Source organism: Podarcis pityusensis, assembly GCF_964106645.2.
Source record: "Podarcis pityusensis genome assembly, chromosome: 11".
Classification (NCBI taxonomy): domain Eukaryota; kingdom Metazoa; phylum Chordata; class Lepidosauria; order Squamata; family Lacertidae; genus Podarcis; species Podarcis pityusensis.
In genome coordinates, this window is record NC_138036.1 from 25780890 (window position 1) to 25795017 (window position 14128).

At 41.4% G+C, this 14128-nt stretch overlaps 1 protein-coding gene across 3 annotated transcripts in view; it reads left to right on the top strand.

The window, feature by feature from the left end:
• CWC27 (CWC27 spliceosome associated cyclophilin) overlaps nucleotides 1-14128 on the top strand; it is a 111517-nt gene that overhangs the window by 34353 nt on the left and 63036 nt on the right. For 2 of the 3 annotated variants that reach the window (XM_080972842.1, XM_080972840.1), the window contains exon 11: nucleotides 5308-5388. The exons of the other annotated variant lie outside the window; for it this stretch is intronic. In XM_080972842.1, the coding sequence (XP_080828968.1) occupies nucleotides 5308-5388 (81 nt within the window). The remainder of the gene's footprint in view (nucleotides 1-5307; nucleotides 5389-14128) is intronic. 3 annotated transcript variants of the gene reach the window in all.

Sequence of the window (14128 nt, forward strand, 5' to 3'; positions counted from 1 at the left end):
CCTGCAGCCAATCGGAAGCCCCGTCGGATGTTTGGCTTCCGAAAGGATGCCCGAAAACTGGAACACTCACTTCCGGTTTTCAGTCGTTCGGGAGCTGAAATGTTCGATTCCCAAGGAATTCAGGAGCCAAAATACGACTGTACACGGGCTCACCTGGACACAGCAATAATGTGTCTTTCCCATAAGTTGTTAAATGGCCCTTTGGTGTGCAAGAAATGTCTAAGAATTGGGGCAGGATAAGTCAGTAAAGAAATCCAATTTGTACTGAACCAAGAGAATTCATCTGTGTGTCTCCTGGTCTGCCATCTAAGAAGAACTTTCTGTAAGGAACATGTGCAGTGTAGCTTTTGAAAACTCAGCAGCCTCATAATGGATTTTCCTCTGAATGAAAATGACCCTGCTAGGGTGTCCTTAGTATGAAAATATTCTCAGAGAAGGGTTAAGTGCCTTCTACTTTTTTCCTCACAGGAAATCGTGTTCTCTTTACCCTCAAGCCTAGCCAGGCTATTATGACACAAGGTAGTTCCACCCTCAACTATATCGTAATCCAGTGTTGCATTCGTTGTGTTGCTTGTTATTGTTGTCATGGTTAAAGTATGATTGCTGCCTAAAGAAAGAATCACTTAATTGTTTGTGTGGCCAAGATTCCTCATTTTCTGAGTTTAAATACTGTACAGCGTAGAGTTAATTTGGGAAATAACATTTACAGATATGTTGGTACATTAATATATGTTGTTTCAAAATCAGAAGTACATGTTTTTGCTTAAGGGTTTATTCTTCTGAGTTCATATCATACCTTATGTTTGTTATCCAATAGGCATTTCCTAGATTGTCCTACAAAGTAAATTTACTCACTCTTGAGTTCTTGAAGATGTAAAATAAGCATATTTGCACCATAGCTTTGTGGTCCTGTGGCTTAAAAAGAGCCTTACACATATGCTAATTGTTGCATCAACTAATACATAAATGCACATGCCAGACTTCTGTCATTCAGTAAAAAGAGTTGACATATTTCCTGTAGACCTAGCTTTGACATACGTATGAACCAACTGCTATGATGCTGAAAAGAGGGCAGAACAGAGTCCCTCTTCTGGTTATTTTATTGTGCTAAGTCGTCAAATTGTCACAAAACAAACATTGTGGGTTTCCAGCCATACAAGCAAAACCAAGCATGTCCTTTTGTCCTTAACCTTTGTCTTTTAAACTTCCTGCTGTGGCCATGAACACAGATCACAGGGGGCTAAAAATTGTATGTGAAGCGATGTGGAGAAAAAAGTATGAGAGAGGAAATATATCCTTTGTCTGAAGGGGAAAAGTATCATTCATATATTTTTAGTTATTTAGTTAAAATTAGTCTACTCAAGTTCTGACATCAACTATGTTTCTGAAACTTAATTCAACTAAGTTTGTAATTAGACCTCTAAATTGTCTATATGTTTGTTTTTAAAGAACATGGTGTATGTGATTGTTATCTTTAATCAGATAAAGATAAGACATTTCATTCTAAACAGAAGGAACATAAACCACCCTTGGGATATTGATGTCATATTCAATAGCTGGAGAAAAGGTTTTCTAAAACTCTGTGTTGATACAGATTTACAGGTGCAAGGTCTTTTGATTTTTCAACTTTTTTAAAAAAAATATTTGTGAGTGAGTCACAGATACACTTTCTTATTCACAACTGTTGTAAAATGTGAGGGCATTTTGGGTCATACTTCTCTCTTTTTTCAAACACTGATGGTAAGATAAGCCACCATATTTGGCAGTGAATTCAGAAACAAATTTTATCTACCCTACCTGATTGATTGCCTTTGCCACTGAAAAAAAATGCACTTTTCTTCTCATGCCTTCAGGCACAAAGTTAGAAATTCCCACTCCGAATCTTCTATGAGGAGTCCTGTCCTCACTACAGGCAGGGTTCTGTCTCCATAGGGTTATACAGTGGTACCTCGGGTTACATACGCTTCAGGTTACATACGCTTCAGGTTACAGACTCCACTAACCCAGAAATAGTGCTTCAGGTTAAGAACTTTGCTTCAGGATGAGAACAGAAATCGTGCTCTGGCAGCGCGGCAGCAGCAGGAGGCCCCATTAGCTAAAGTGGTGCTTCAGGTTAAGGACAGTTTCAGGTTAAGTACGGACCTCCGGAATGAATTGAATACTTAACCCGAGGTACCACTGTATAGGCTATAGCAGAGCTTTCCAAACTGTGTGTTGCGACACGTTAGTGTGCCGGCTGCAGTGTGTCGGTGTGTCACACGAATGCTCTCAGCGCTGCTCCTGGAGCTAGAAATGGTTAGTTTAACCTCTGGTTTGCTAGTACAGTCGTTACTTGGAAGTCAAACAGAATCATCTGTGTGATCATCAAAGAATTTAGATGTCTGTTAAAGGAATGGTAGATATGGTACCAAACGGTTCAAACAATTTTTTGAGAAATTTCTTAGTTGTCATGCCAGAGCTGCCTGGATTCAGTAAATGTACTTAATTGAAAATCAGGATCAGGTTTCCAAGTCTCAGTGGACTACTTTTTTTCATCAGGGAATAATTAATGTTTTCCCTTATTCTAAAGTTGTAAAATTTAAAAGATGGAGTGTGTAGTTCATGAATATTTTTATGACAACTAATTCATTCTAATCAGTCTGTAATCAGCAAACTATATTCCCTTATTTTTCATGTTAAGTACATAAATAGATTTCTCGACATTCATAACTTGGTTGGTGGATTTGTACTTTTAAAGGCAGCCAGAATTTCTGACCTTTTTATGCAAGCTTACGACTTTATATTTTTTAAAAAACACTCAAATTAAGTTAACTTCTACAGTTTTAATTATAAGTATTCAAGTACTTCCAAGTATGTACTGTAAGTAATGGAAAGAAAGAGTCAAATGCTAGGTTTGGGATATTTCAAAGACGTTCAGCAGTACAAGACGTTTTCATTTTTTTTACCACTTTTCATAAAAGATCTGTGCATGAATCAATATAAAACGAAGCAAAAACAATGGTACTTTTAACAGTATAAAACGAGATATGGCAGACAATTTTAAAAGCCTAAATCCAACTGTGAGTTTGCCTTTCCCTGCCAAACATCTAAACATCAATATAAATATTGCAGCAAGAGACAATGGAACAGCAATTATGCACTAAATACAAGAGACTTGGCAGAACATAAATGTTCTTAAACAGCTGCCTAAAGCTGTATAAGGAGCTTCAATTTATACCTGCGGAAGCTAATATGGAGGAGGGGGAAGAACCGGGGGGGGGGCGGAGGTTGCAGCATCTCTCCCACAATGCTATGGCCCCAACCCAAATCCCCTGCCACACACATATACAGCTGCATCTTATCAAAGAAAAATGTTGCAAGATCTATCCCACAACATGTCTTGTTTGGCCCCACCGTCTGGGAAACCTCACTATTTCCCTCTTTCTCTCCTTTTCTGCAAAGAGCAGCAGAGGTCTGCTAAGAAGAACCAAGCTAAGATCATGTCATTAGCCCATCTAGTCCAGCATCACGTTCTCACAGTGGCCAGCCAGATGCCTCTGGGAATTCTGCACGCTGGACCTGAGTGCAACAGCACTCTCCCCACTTGTAAATCCCAGCAACCGATAAACAGAGGCATTCTTCCTCCAACAGCGGAGGTACAGCACAGCCTTTCATAGCCTTGCCCTCCGTGAATTTGTCCGATCCTTTTTTTAGAGCCAGGTTGGTGGCCATTACTGCATCTTGTGCGAGTGGATTTCACAGTTTAATTGCGCACTGTGGGGGGGGTATATATTTTTTCCAATGGTCTTTCCTAAATCTTCCAACACTCATCTTCAGTGAATGGCCCCTGGTTCTGAACACGTCAGAAAAAAATTTACAGAGGTACCTCGGTTGTCGAATGTAATCCGTTCTGGAAGACCGTTCAAATTCCCAAAACGTTCGACAACCGAAGCGCAATGGGCGGGTTGGCAAATTCTTTGAGAAAATGGAAAAACGCGCCTTGAAAGCCATTTGACTTCTGAGGGGCGTTCAAAAAAGGAAGCATTCACTGTGGGTTTTCGGCGTTTGGATTCCAAATTGTTTGGCTTCCGAGACGTTCGAAAACTGAGGTTCCACTGTTATTTCTATCCACTTTCTCCCCACAATGCACAATGTTATACACCTCTCTCATTAGTCCCATTTCTTGCCTTTCGTCTAAACTAAAAAGATCCAAATGCTTTAACTATTCTTCATAGGGGAATTGCTCCAGCTCCTTGATTATTTTGATTGCTGTTTCCTGGACCTTTTCTAGCTCCACAATCCCCTTCTCCAGAGGAGCTTACCAGACATGTGCACAGGATTCCAAGTGCAGTCACACCATAGATGGGTTCAATAATACTGGTAGTTTCGTTTTCGGTCCTAACTATCCCTAGCCTTGAAGGATATGTGGGTTTTCTTTCTTTCTTGTTTAGTTTTCCATTTACATACCTCACCTTTAGAATCCTGTTTGCTTGAGACAAAGCCTCTGTGGCTCCCATTTTTCCATGCTGACTGGGCCTGATGGGATTTGGCTGCCAGGCTGGGGAAGTCCTGTATGAGACTCTTGACTCTCAAAAATGACTTTCTTGTAACATAATACATACTATAGAATGCGGTAATTAAAGTATATTCAGAAATAAGATCTGTCAGTCACTTAACCCTGGTGTTCCGGACAGACTGTGAACTCTACTTTCATATTTAAAATGTCTGGCTCTGATATTGTATAGCTTTTAAGAACAGTGCATACATTTGTCATTGTTGATATTAACTGTTTGTTCAGGGTGAGATACGGAAGTTTAAACTTAATGCCCCATCTGTGACACTGGCTAAGTGCTGCTGCTATCTTCTAAGGGTTCTTAAGGGTCCTTTGGCCTCTTGGATGAATAAAGGACCAAAAGACAAGTCAGACGGATAGCTAGTTGAGCTTTCATCTGAATTTAGTTACACGCTTCCTAGGAACAGTTTATATATTTCCATGTGTGGCAAAATGCTACTTAGAACTGTTGAAAAAGCAGTTTTAAGTTGCTTTGGCATTAGGTTGTGTGGGTTATGTGGTAAATGAAACTACAATAAATAAAAATAATTTTATTTAAAATTTTATTAATTTTATACACACACACACACACATGTGTGTATATATATATATATATATATATATATATATATATATACACACAGAGAGAGAGAGAGAGAGAGAGAGTATTCTATTTTAGCTTTATTACACTTTTAAGAGGATAGTAAATGATAAAATTATTAAATATAGCATGCAAAAATAATCAGCATTTCATTATACACAGGGATTTTTTTCAGCTGGAACTCACCCGAACTCAGTTCCAGCATCTCTCAGGTGGGCACCATTGCTATTATAAGAGAACAAGAGAGGCGTTTATGGTGAGTTCCAGCACCTCTTTTTCTAAAAAAAAAAAAAGCACTGATTATACAAATGGTATCACTCCTGTTATAAGAAAACAAACCTGCTTCTTTTCCCTTATGGGGTACCCAGGAGCCCATATAGAATCCTTTTGTAGGTAGGAGAAAATAACAGAGGTAGGAGAAAATAACAGAGGCCAGCCAGAGACTATTGAGAAGCAAAGCAGCTAGTAAGCCTAATCTTTATTAAACTGTTGCAATAGGGTGCTCACTCACCACATACCGGAGGGAGGAGAAACCCAGAACAATGGTGTGCAAGCCCTTATATAGACTGTTGGAATTGCCCACCCTGGAGCCCAAGACCACCCCCCAATACATCATACATACATCACAGAAGGGGCGGTCTATAGCAGAATCCTGTCTGGCAGGAAACCTGTTGATGGGTTTACCTGGAGAGCCTGGCCATTCTTTTGTGATGGTAAATACTTAATTCCTGAGTCCAGGTCACAGGCTCACCCTATTCATACACAGATACTCCCTTAAGACAGGATTTGTGAGCAAAGAGACAATGAGGGGGTTCCCATTTCCTTCCTCCTTGCAGAGAAATATTTGAGGTCACTGAAAGAGTCAAAATGGCTTTAGGACTGACTGTCTTCCTATACTGTTTCAGACATGTGGTTTATATATTTATGTATGTGTTTGCTTGGTACATTTTTGAACATTTATTTTATATCTTAGACCTTACAATTCTCATAACACTCCTGTTACACTCCAAAGGCTTGCTGGAACAAATAGGCTATAAACTAGTTACAATCTGAATGAGCATAGCTAGGGGGCAATATGATCTCTTTCCTGGAAAAGGGTGATCAGGGCAGTTTCAATGCCGTATCTAATCATGAAACCAGACTGAAAGCAGTCCATGTAATCTGTATCATCCAAGACCACTTGCAGTTGGTCCGACACTACTCTCTCGATCACCTTGCCTAGGAAAACTGCTATGGTAGTTGCCTGTAGAGCGGAATGGGCAATGTGTGGCCCTCCAGATGTTGTTGGACTATAACTACTATCATCACTGACCATTGGCCTTGAGTTGATGGAAACAGGAGTCCAACAACATCTATGCCCCTGCTGCAAAGAATACAGAAAGTGCTCTATATGTCAGAGATGGGGAACCTGTGGCTTTCCCAATGTTTGACTACAGCTCCCATCAGTGCTATCCACTACTGGAAATGGCGAGAGATGGTCCAGCAATATCTGGAGTGCCACAAGTTCCCCATTTATGCCTCTCATTTGCTATGGAATTAGTTGCTACAGCAATCACCGGGGGAAGCTTTGATTATTGTAGAATAGATTATTTATAGAAAAACCTCTTAAAATGCTTTATTTTCTGATAAATTGTGCTGAGCTGCAACTCTCAAGATTATTCTAGGTGAACGTACTGAAATAGGATGCAGTGGTTGGAAGCCAAGTGTTCCTCACCATTGAGTCCTGGCTTCTTTCACAGCTGTGCTATGTGCTGCATTTAGTTTAATACGTAATATTGGAACACTTTGTAATGGTACACACCCACACAAGCACATCCCTTGATTACTCAGCGGCTGATGACTTGCAGCTGAATGCATGAACTGGCTGGTATCAGAAGGACACGGTGACAGGTTATTGATCATATATTGAATATATGCCGGGTTTGATTAATGGGTAATTGTCATCCTAATTACTGTATTTTGAGGAAATTGCTTGTATTACCTGCCCTGGAGGCAGAATTTCTGTGTTTTTGTGAAAAGAATATAGTATGTTCCTGGAAAAGTAGTATTAATTTAAGCAATGATATCATGCTGTCAAAACACTATATCATGCAGTGGCATGTATAGGTACAGGTGTGGCTACTTATTTTTTAATGCATAGTTTGTTGGGGGTTTTTTTTTTAAAAAAGGCACACTGCAACAATACAAAGAATGTATGTGAACAAGAATGGAAAAGCAAAACATAGCAGCAAAACATGTCGATTCAAAAAACCGGTAGGAAAAGCAGACACATGTAATCAAAGCCAAGAAGAAAAGAAAGAAGATTTCAAAATAAGAATGAATAAAAAACAAATGAAGAGAAACAGAGAGTTAGAAAGGGAGAGCCCACATGGCATACAACTTCTGCAGACAGCTCTAAGTAGGAGTTGCAGATGTCCCAGAATTTATCCTCTTTGCACCTGATAAAAAAGTAGCTCTTTAATATGCTACAAGGAAGAAAAGTCCTCTAATCAATGAACGGCTGGGGGAACCATTTGAATCTAGTGTTGTAAGACCAGTCACTTGGCTACCAATAAAGTGGGCAGTGTTCAACTATGGTGTCCCTCAAGATACCATGAACATCTGAAAATTTTTGAGATTTCCCTAGGGCCAAGTTAATGTGAATAAGAACTTCTGCCTCAAGCAGGACCACTACAGGGCAAGACCAGATCATATGTTTCAGTGCTGCCCCTGCCTCACCACAACGCCAACACACATCAGTAGATATAACACCCATGGGGAGTCAGTGTGCCCTAAAACAAGCTTATGTTGGATAAGACTTAGCCTAAAATTCAGGGAATGAAAGCCTTTTTAAAGTTCTCTGGTCTGTGTTAATTTGTAACCAAAGTTTATCGGATCACTGAAATCTTTAAAGATGGGTATGAAGCTCTATAGGCAGGAAAATAAACGAAGTCTCAGTTTTTCCGTTTGATAGGAAGTCCATTATCCTGAATGATATCAGGAAATGTTTTAGTGAAAAATAGATGTGAGCTAATGTAATTAGTTCTACTGCACATGACAAAGCACTTCCATTTTTATTTTGTTTAAATATTTCTGCCAATTGAGGCAGCAGAAATATAAAACCAAATGTATCATTAGACATAAAGACAAATACCTCAGTCTTGATTAGACTTTTCCAAACATTGGTGTAAGATTCCCCCCCGCCCCCCAGTTTTAAGGCAAGTCTATTAATTTCTCTTTTTTGAATAGGCACTTAAGGTACTTTTAATTCTAAGGCGTTTCAGAGAGGTCATATTTTTCTTACTTAAGTAAACGTCTTTTCACAGTGCATCCTTTTGTCAACAGTCAGTCCCTCTTTTAGGGAACTTGTAGCTTGGTGAGGGGAATAGGGGGTCTCCTAATGACTCTCAGCACAACAGTTCCCAGGATTCATTGTGGGAAGCCATGCCTATTTAAAGTGGCATGATATTGCTTTAAAAGTATAGCGAGGGTAAGACTTTACTCCCTTTGCCTTTCCCTCAATTGTCACCTAGTGGCAGCCATGACATCAGGCAACCCAAACTGTTTCCATCCCAGCTGGTCATTATAATGACCATAACTTCAAGAACGGGTTCCTGTACTTGCTTTTTCCCTTCCTCTCTTTTTCCTAGTGTGTCATGCCTTTTAGATGGTAAGCCCGAGGGCTGGGACTGCCTTACTCTAATCTTGTGAACTGTTCTAGGAGCCTTTGGAGCTGAAGGGCAGGGTCAAAATGCGTAAGATAAATAATTGCGAAGATTACAGAATTCCTTAAGTTTTTTCATTGATCCTTTTGATGGAAGCAAAACTTGGATAAGCTCTGTACCCTTTGAACTTCTCACCTTTTGGGAAAGTAGGTTGACTGTATTATTATAATATTTTATATTTTGTGCCTGGGATCCATTCATATATGCCACAGCTGCTTGCCCAATTCTACTGAGAGGTTTGAACTATCCCCAAGGATTCTGGCCTTCCTGCAGTCTTGGGATTTATTCCCTTTTATTAGAGGTGTTCTTGGATCCTGGAACTAAGATGGTAGCAGCTGTTAAAGTTGGTTCTACAGTTTTGGGGGTCCTTGGAAACTCCCTACTGAATCTTTTACAATGGTGCCACATTCACTTATAAGCTGTCTGAAATAAGCTGCATCCTGAACAATTATCTAATATGGGCATGAGGAAGTAGGTGCACTCTTGGAGCTCCCCAGCCCAAATCAACTTTCAAAGATGGTAACTGATCTGCACACTCTTATTTTGCGTACATAGATTGGCTCCCTCCTTTAAATGAATAGGACATTGCAACAGCTCTGTATGTGTGCAAAATGCACGTGGAACTTTGGATAGGGTGCTTTTTAAAAAAGCATCTATGCCTCTGGGGAACAAAATACTATTATTTTGCTGTTGGTCTGGTAAATGTTTGTGCACATTTTGTTGGTGAAAACTCCTTCATTCCCTCACACACATCCCTCAGACGTTGAGATCTCTTACATAATTTGCAGTGTCCCGTTGTAAAAGGTATATTTGCCATCTACACCAAAGTTACTATGGCTCCCCATCACCTCCCCCTCCCCAATTACAGAAATTCTTTTCTCTCACTAGAGACTTACGAAATGTCTGCTTAGTTTTCAAGAAAAGGAAGAAAGCGGCCTGGCAGAGAGATCAGTGGCTATATTTTAGTAGAGCTCTTGACTAATTCTGCTGTTTTATGTCCTGCTGCACACATTGAACTGCTCTTGGGCAGGGGGGGAAGGAATCTGAAATACTACTTTTTTTTAAGTGCTAGTCATAACAGGACTTTCAGCTATGCCATTCCTCTAAAATACAGGGATAAGAGGTTTTCCTGTATGGCAGCCCACAGACTTCTATTTCAGACTCCCTGGAAGTGGCTGCTCAAACCATTTGCCCAACAGGCTCACTACCCACTGGGTGTGTATATATATATATATATATATATATATATATATATATATATATATATTTAAATTGTGTTTGTGCTCCAGAAAGCATTCCATTTTAACATCTATGACATTAGACAGCATTTTGTCCAAAGTAGACATAGCCATGTTTATTGTTGGTCTGGTGCAATCACAAGACAGGTTTTACAGCAAATATCCATTAAACAAAGGCCTAGTATTCACACAAGGAGATGAGGTGATAAACCTATGTCTGGACTGCACCACTTCAGACAGCGGGTGTCTCCCTGATGTGGTTGTTTTAACATAGAGTAGCAAAAAGCTAGTACAAAAAGGGAGACGGCTGTCCTGCAGGATGCCACCTTTTCCACTGTGCATGAAAATCGTGCTCAAGGTTAAGGCCACATCCTCACTATACAGCTAAAGCAATATAATACCACTTTAAACAGTCATGATTTCCGCCAAAAGAGTCCTGGGAGCTGTAATTTGTTAAGACTGCCGAGAGTTGTTAGGAGACTCCTAATCGCAGAGCTTCAGTTCCCAGAGTGGATTAACAGTCAGTCCCTCTTCTCAGGAAACTCAGGGCAATGCAGTTCTGGGAGGATAATAGGAGACTCCTAACAACTCTTGGCACCTTTAACAAACTACAATCCAGTGTCTCCAGTGCCGATCACACGGAGGGCGGGGGAGCGCGTGCCCATATGCATGCACACACACTATTTCCGGCGCACTTCTGGGTTGGACGAAATAGCTTGTGTGCATGTGCACGAGCCTCCTCCGAACTGGATGTGCACTGGAAATAACGCTTGCACATGCGCACAAGCTATTTCCTGGGCTCCTCCGACCCAGAAGTGGGCAGCCGCACAGTGCAGCCCCGGTAAGAGCAGGCAGAGGTGGGGTCACCGCGGGCCAGATAAACGAGTCCCTCGGGCCTTGTCCGGCCCACGGGCCTTAGTTTGGGGACCCCTGGTTCATAGGATTCTTTGAGGGAAGCCATGAGTATTAAAGTGTTATCATAGTGCTCTAAATGTGTAGTACTGATGTGACCTAACATAAGAAAAGTCCTACTGGATCAGGCCAGTAGCCTATCTAGTCCAGCATCCTATTCTGACAGGGACCAGTCAGATGCCCCTAGGAAACTCACACGCTGAGCAAAACAGCTCTCTTCCCAGTTGTGAATCCCCGTTGCTGATACACAGAACCAAATGTTGGTAAGGAAACTGAGTGATCAGTCTAGGACAACCTTTTTCAGTCGTGGGCTGGTCCACTGTCCCTCAGACCATGTGGTGGGCTGGACTATATGGGGGGGGGTCAACGAATTCCTATGCCCCACAAATAAGCCAGAGATGCATTTTAAATAAAAGCACACATTCTACTCAGGTAAAAACACTGTCCATGGGCTGGAGTGAGAAGGCTATTGGGCCAGATCCGGCCCCCGGGGCTTAGGTTGCCTACCCCTGCTCTAGGAAGTAGGAAGGCCCATGTGGAAGCAAGCTGACTCAAGGAAATGGACTGAATCAAGATTTGCTCAGAACAATTTCTCCATATTAGGAAAATGGCATTTCATTATCTTTAAGGTACATGCAGAAGAAGAGCAGATCCACGATGGCCCACAGTGAAGGATTCGGGCAGGGTGTGTGTGTGTGTGGAATTTGGAGGCTAAAAATTACTTCAAGAGAAATGAATGATATGTGGAGACAGTCCAGGCATGGAAGAAGATTGATATATTGGCCCCCTCGGGAGATCAATATTCTGGTGTGGGACATAAACATTTTAGGACTCTAGTTCCTTCACCAAACTCAATTTTTGTTGGCTTTTGTTGTTGTTGTTATTCTAGTTAACATGCTTACAAATGGTCAAATCTGAAGCTTATTTTTCTGTAATAATCAATAATATCCTATTTTGTGGGGGGTGGGGTGGGGGTTATTATTGCTTTTGCAAATCCTTGTACCTATACTTTTGCGGTTTGTACCGCCTGGCTTTGTGTGTGTGTTTTAATTTTAGTATAAGAACTCTACCAGACCTACTGTGAGTACTCTCAAGTGTTTTATTAAATTGCAAGGGTGTAGCCTTTGGCAGTACTTAATATTTGCAGTGGTCACTCATTACCTATACTGAAATATTTGTAACAGTGAATTAAAATAGAATTTCTTCAGGTAATATTTATCCTGCACCAGGATTTTCCCTCCAGATTAAATGCCAACAATAATAACTCCCTTTCTTCTGTGTTTTATTCCAGATGTATTTATTTTAAACCAAATTCTATTATGGCTCTGGACTGTTGATGAATTCTGAAATTACATACGCATAGCTTAAAGACGTGACTTGATGCCAAAACCTTTTCTCTAGAGGGCAGTTCACTCTCATGGTCCTGGCCCCCTGGGACGAGAATACTACAGACCTTTTAGAGTTTGTGTGGTTTTGATCCAATTTGCATGTCTGAAACATTCTTGGTCTATTTCCTAGTCCAGGGTCTGTAGTCCTTACCAGTTTGATCCTGGATTTTATTAGTCACAAGCTGTCAATAGGATGGTCTCTGGAACCTTCTAGTAGGTAAATAGTTTTGCTGTACTTCTCCAACCTGGTGCCCTCCGGATGTTTGGGGCTATATACTCTAGGATCCTTAGCCATTGGCCATGCTGGATAAGGCTAATGACAGTTGTAGTCCAAAATATCTGGAAAGCACCGTGTTGGGGGAGGCTGCTCTTGCACTGGTTTTGAGATCCAATTGCCTTTGCATTCAGCTCTAAAATAGAGTTGCAGAAATTTCCCTGAGGAAAATCTGCTTCTTGCTTCACTTCTGGGGAACCCAGTGTTCATTTTCTCACATAAATTCTAAGCTGAAATTTATTAGGAACTAGCTTAGACATCTGGGGTGGCAATTGCAGGGAGCACATTTGCCTCCCTCCACCCCAATACAGTTTCTGTGGTCTCCTATTTGTATATTCAAGTCCCCTTAGCCTTCTGTGGAGAAGGGAAGGCTCCGTAATCTGGAACACCCCCGAGGCAAGGGAACATACTTGCTTCTTGGTGGCCTATTGTCCTCAAAGGCTATATAGGTGGGAAGGCCATGTGAGCCCCACTTCCACATAAGTGAACAGACTAATCCCTTTTCTCATACATGTCAACATACTCTACTGACATGTATGGGCAGATTTGATTAAAGCCTGACCTGAATTGCAGGATTCAGGCCAGGCAAAGTGTTGTTTGCTGCGCCAGGCTATTATAGTCTCATACAGAAGGATTTTAGCCAGCAGCCCTACGTTTTGTAAATTTGAGATGCATACATAGAATCATGGAACTTGAGAATTGGAAAGGATCCCAAAGGTCACCTAGTCCAATCTCCTTGAATGCAGGAACCTCAACGAAAGCATCCATGACAGGTGGCCACCAAACCTCTGCTTAAAAACCTCCAATGAAGGAGAGTCTACCACCTCCTGAGGAAGTTCATTCCACTGTTGAATAGCTCTTACTGTCAGAAAGTTCCTCCTGATGTTTAGTCAGAATCTCCTTTGTTGTAACTTGAATCCATCTTCCATGTGAAAGCCCTTAAGATATTTGAATATGGCTATCACATCTCCTCAGTATCCTCTTTACTAGGCAAAACATACCCAGTTCCCTCAACTGTTCTTCATAAGACTTGATTTCCAGACGCTTTATCATATTGGTCTCCCTCCGCAAACATCCCAACTTATCACTATCCTTCTTGAGCTATGGTGCCCAGAAGTGGACACAATACTCTAGGTTGGGGTCACAGGGTTGCTGTGAGGATAAATGAGAAGTAGAATGATGTACAGTAATCCCTCATCTTACGTGTTGGTTCAGTTCCAAGGGCTACATGTATACATGAAAATCAAATATAAGTGTCAGGGAACTGCCATCAGTGCCGGAGGGAGAGAGCAAAAGCCAGAGGGATTCCAGAGAGCGTCCAGGGATCGGGAGAAGCAGCCCATCTTCTGGGGAAGAGAATCAGCGTAGCACCAGTGGAGAAGGGGGGCAGATGGGGGAAGCGGCGAGGCGGTCCCATGACTCCTTGCCTGGGACCAGCGGGGAGAGTAGGGGTCCTCCGTTGCCCACGCCCTCCTTGCAC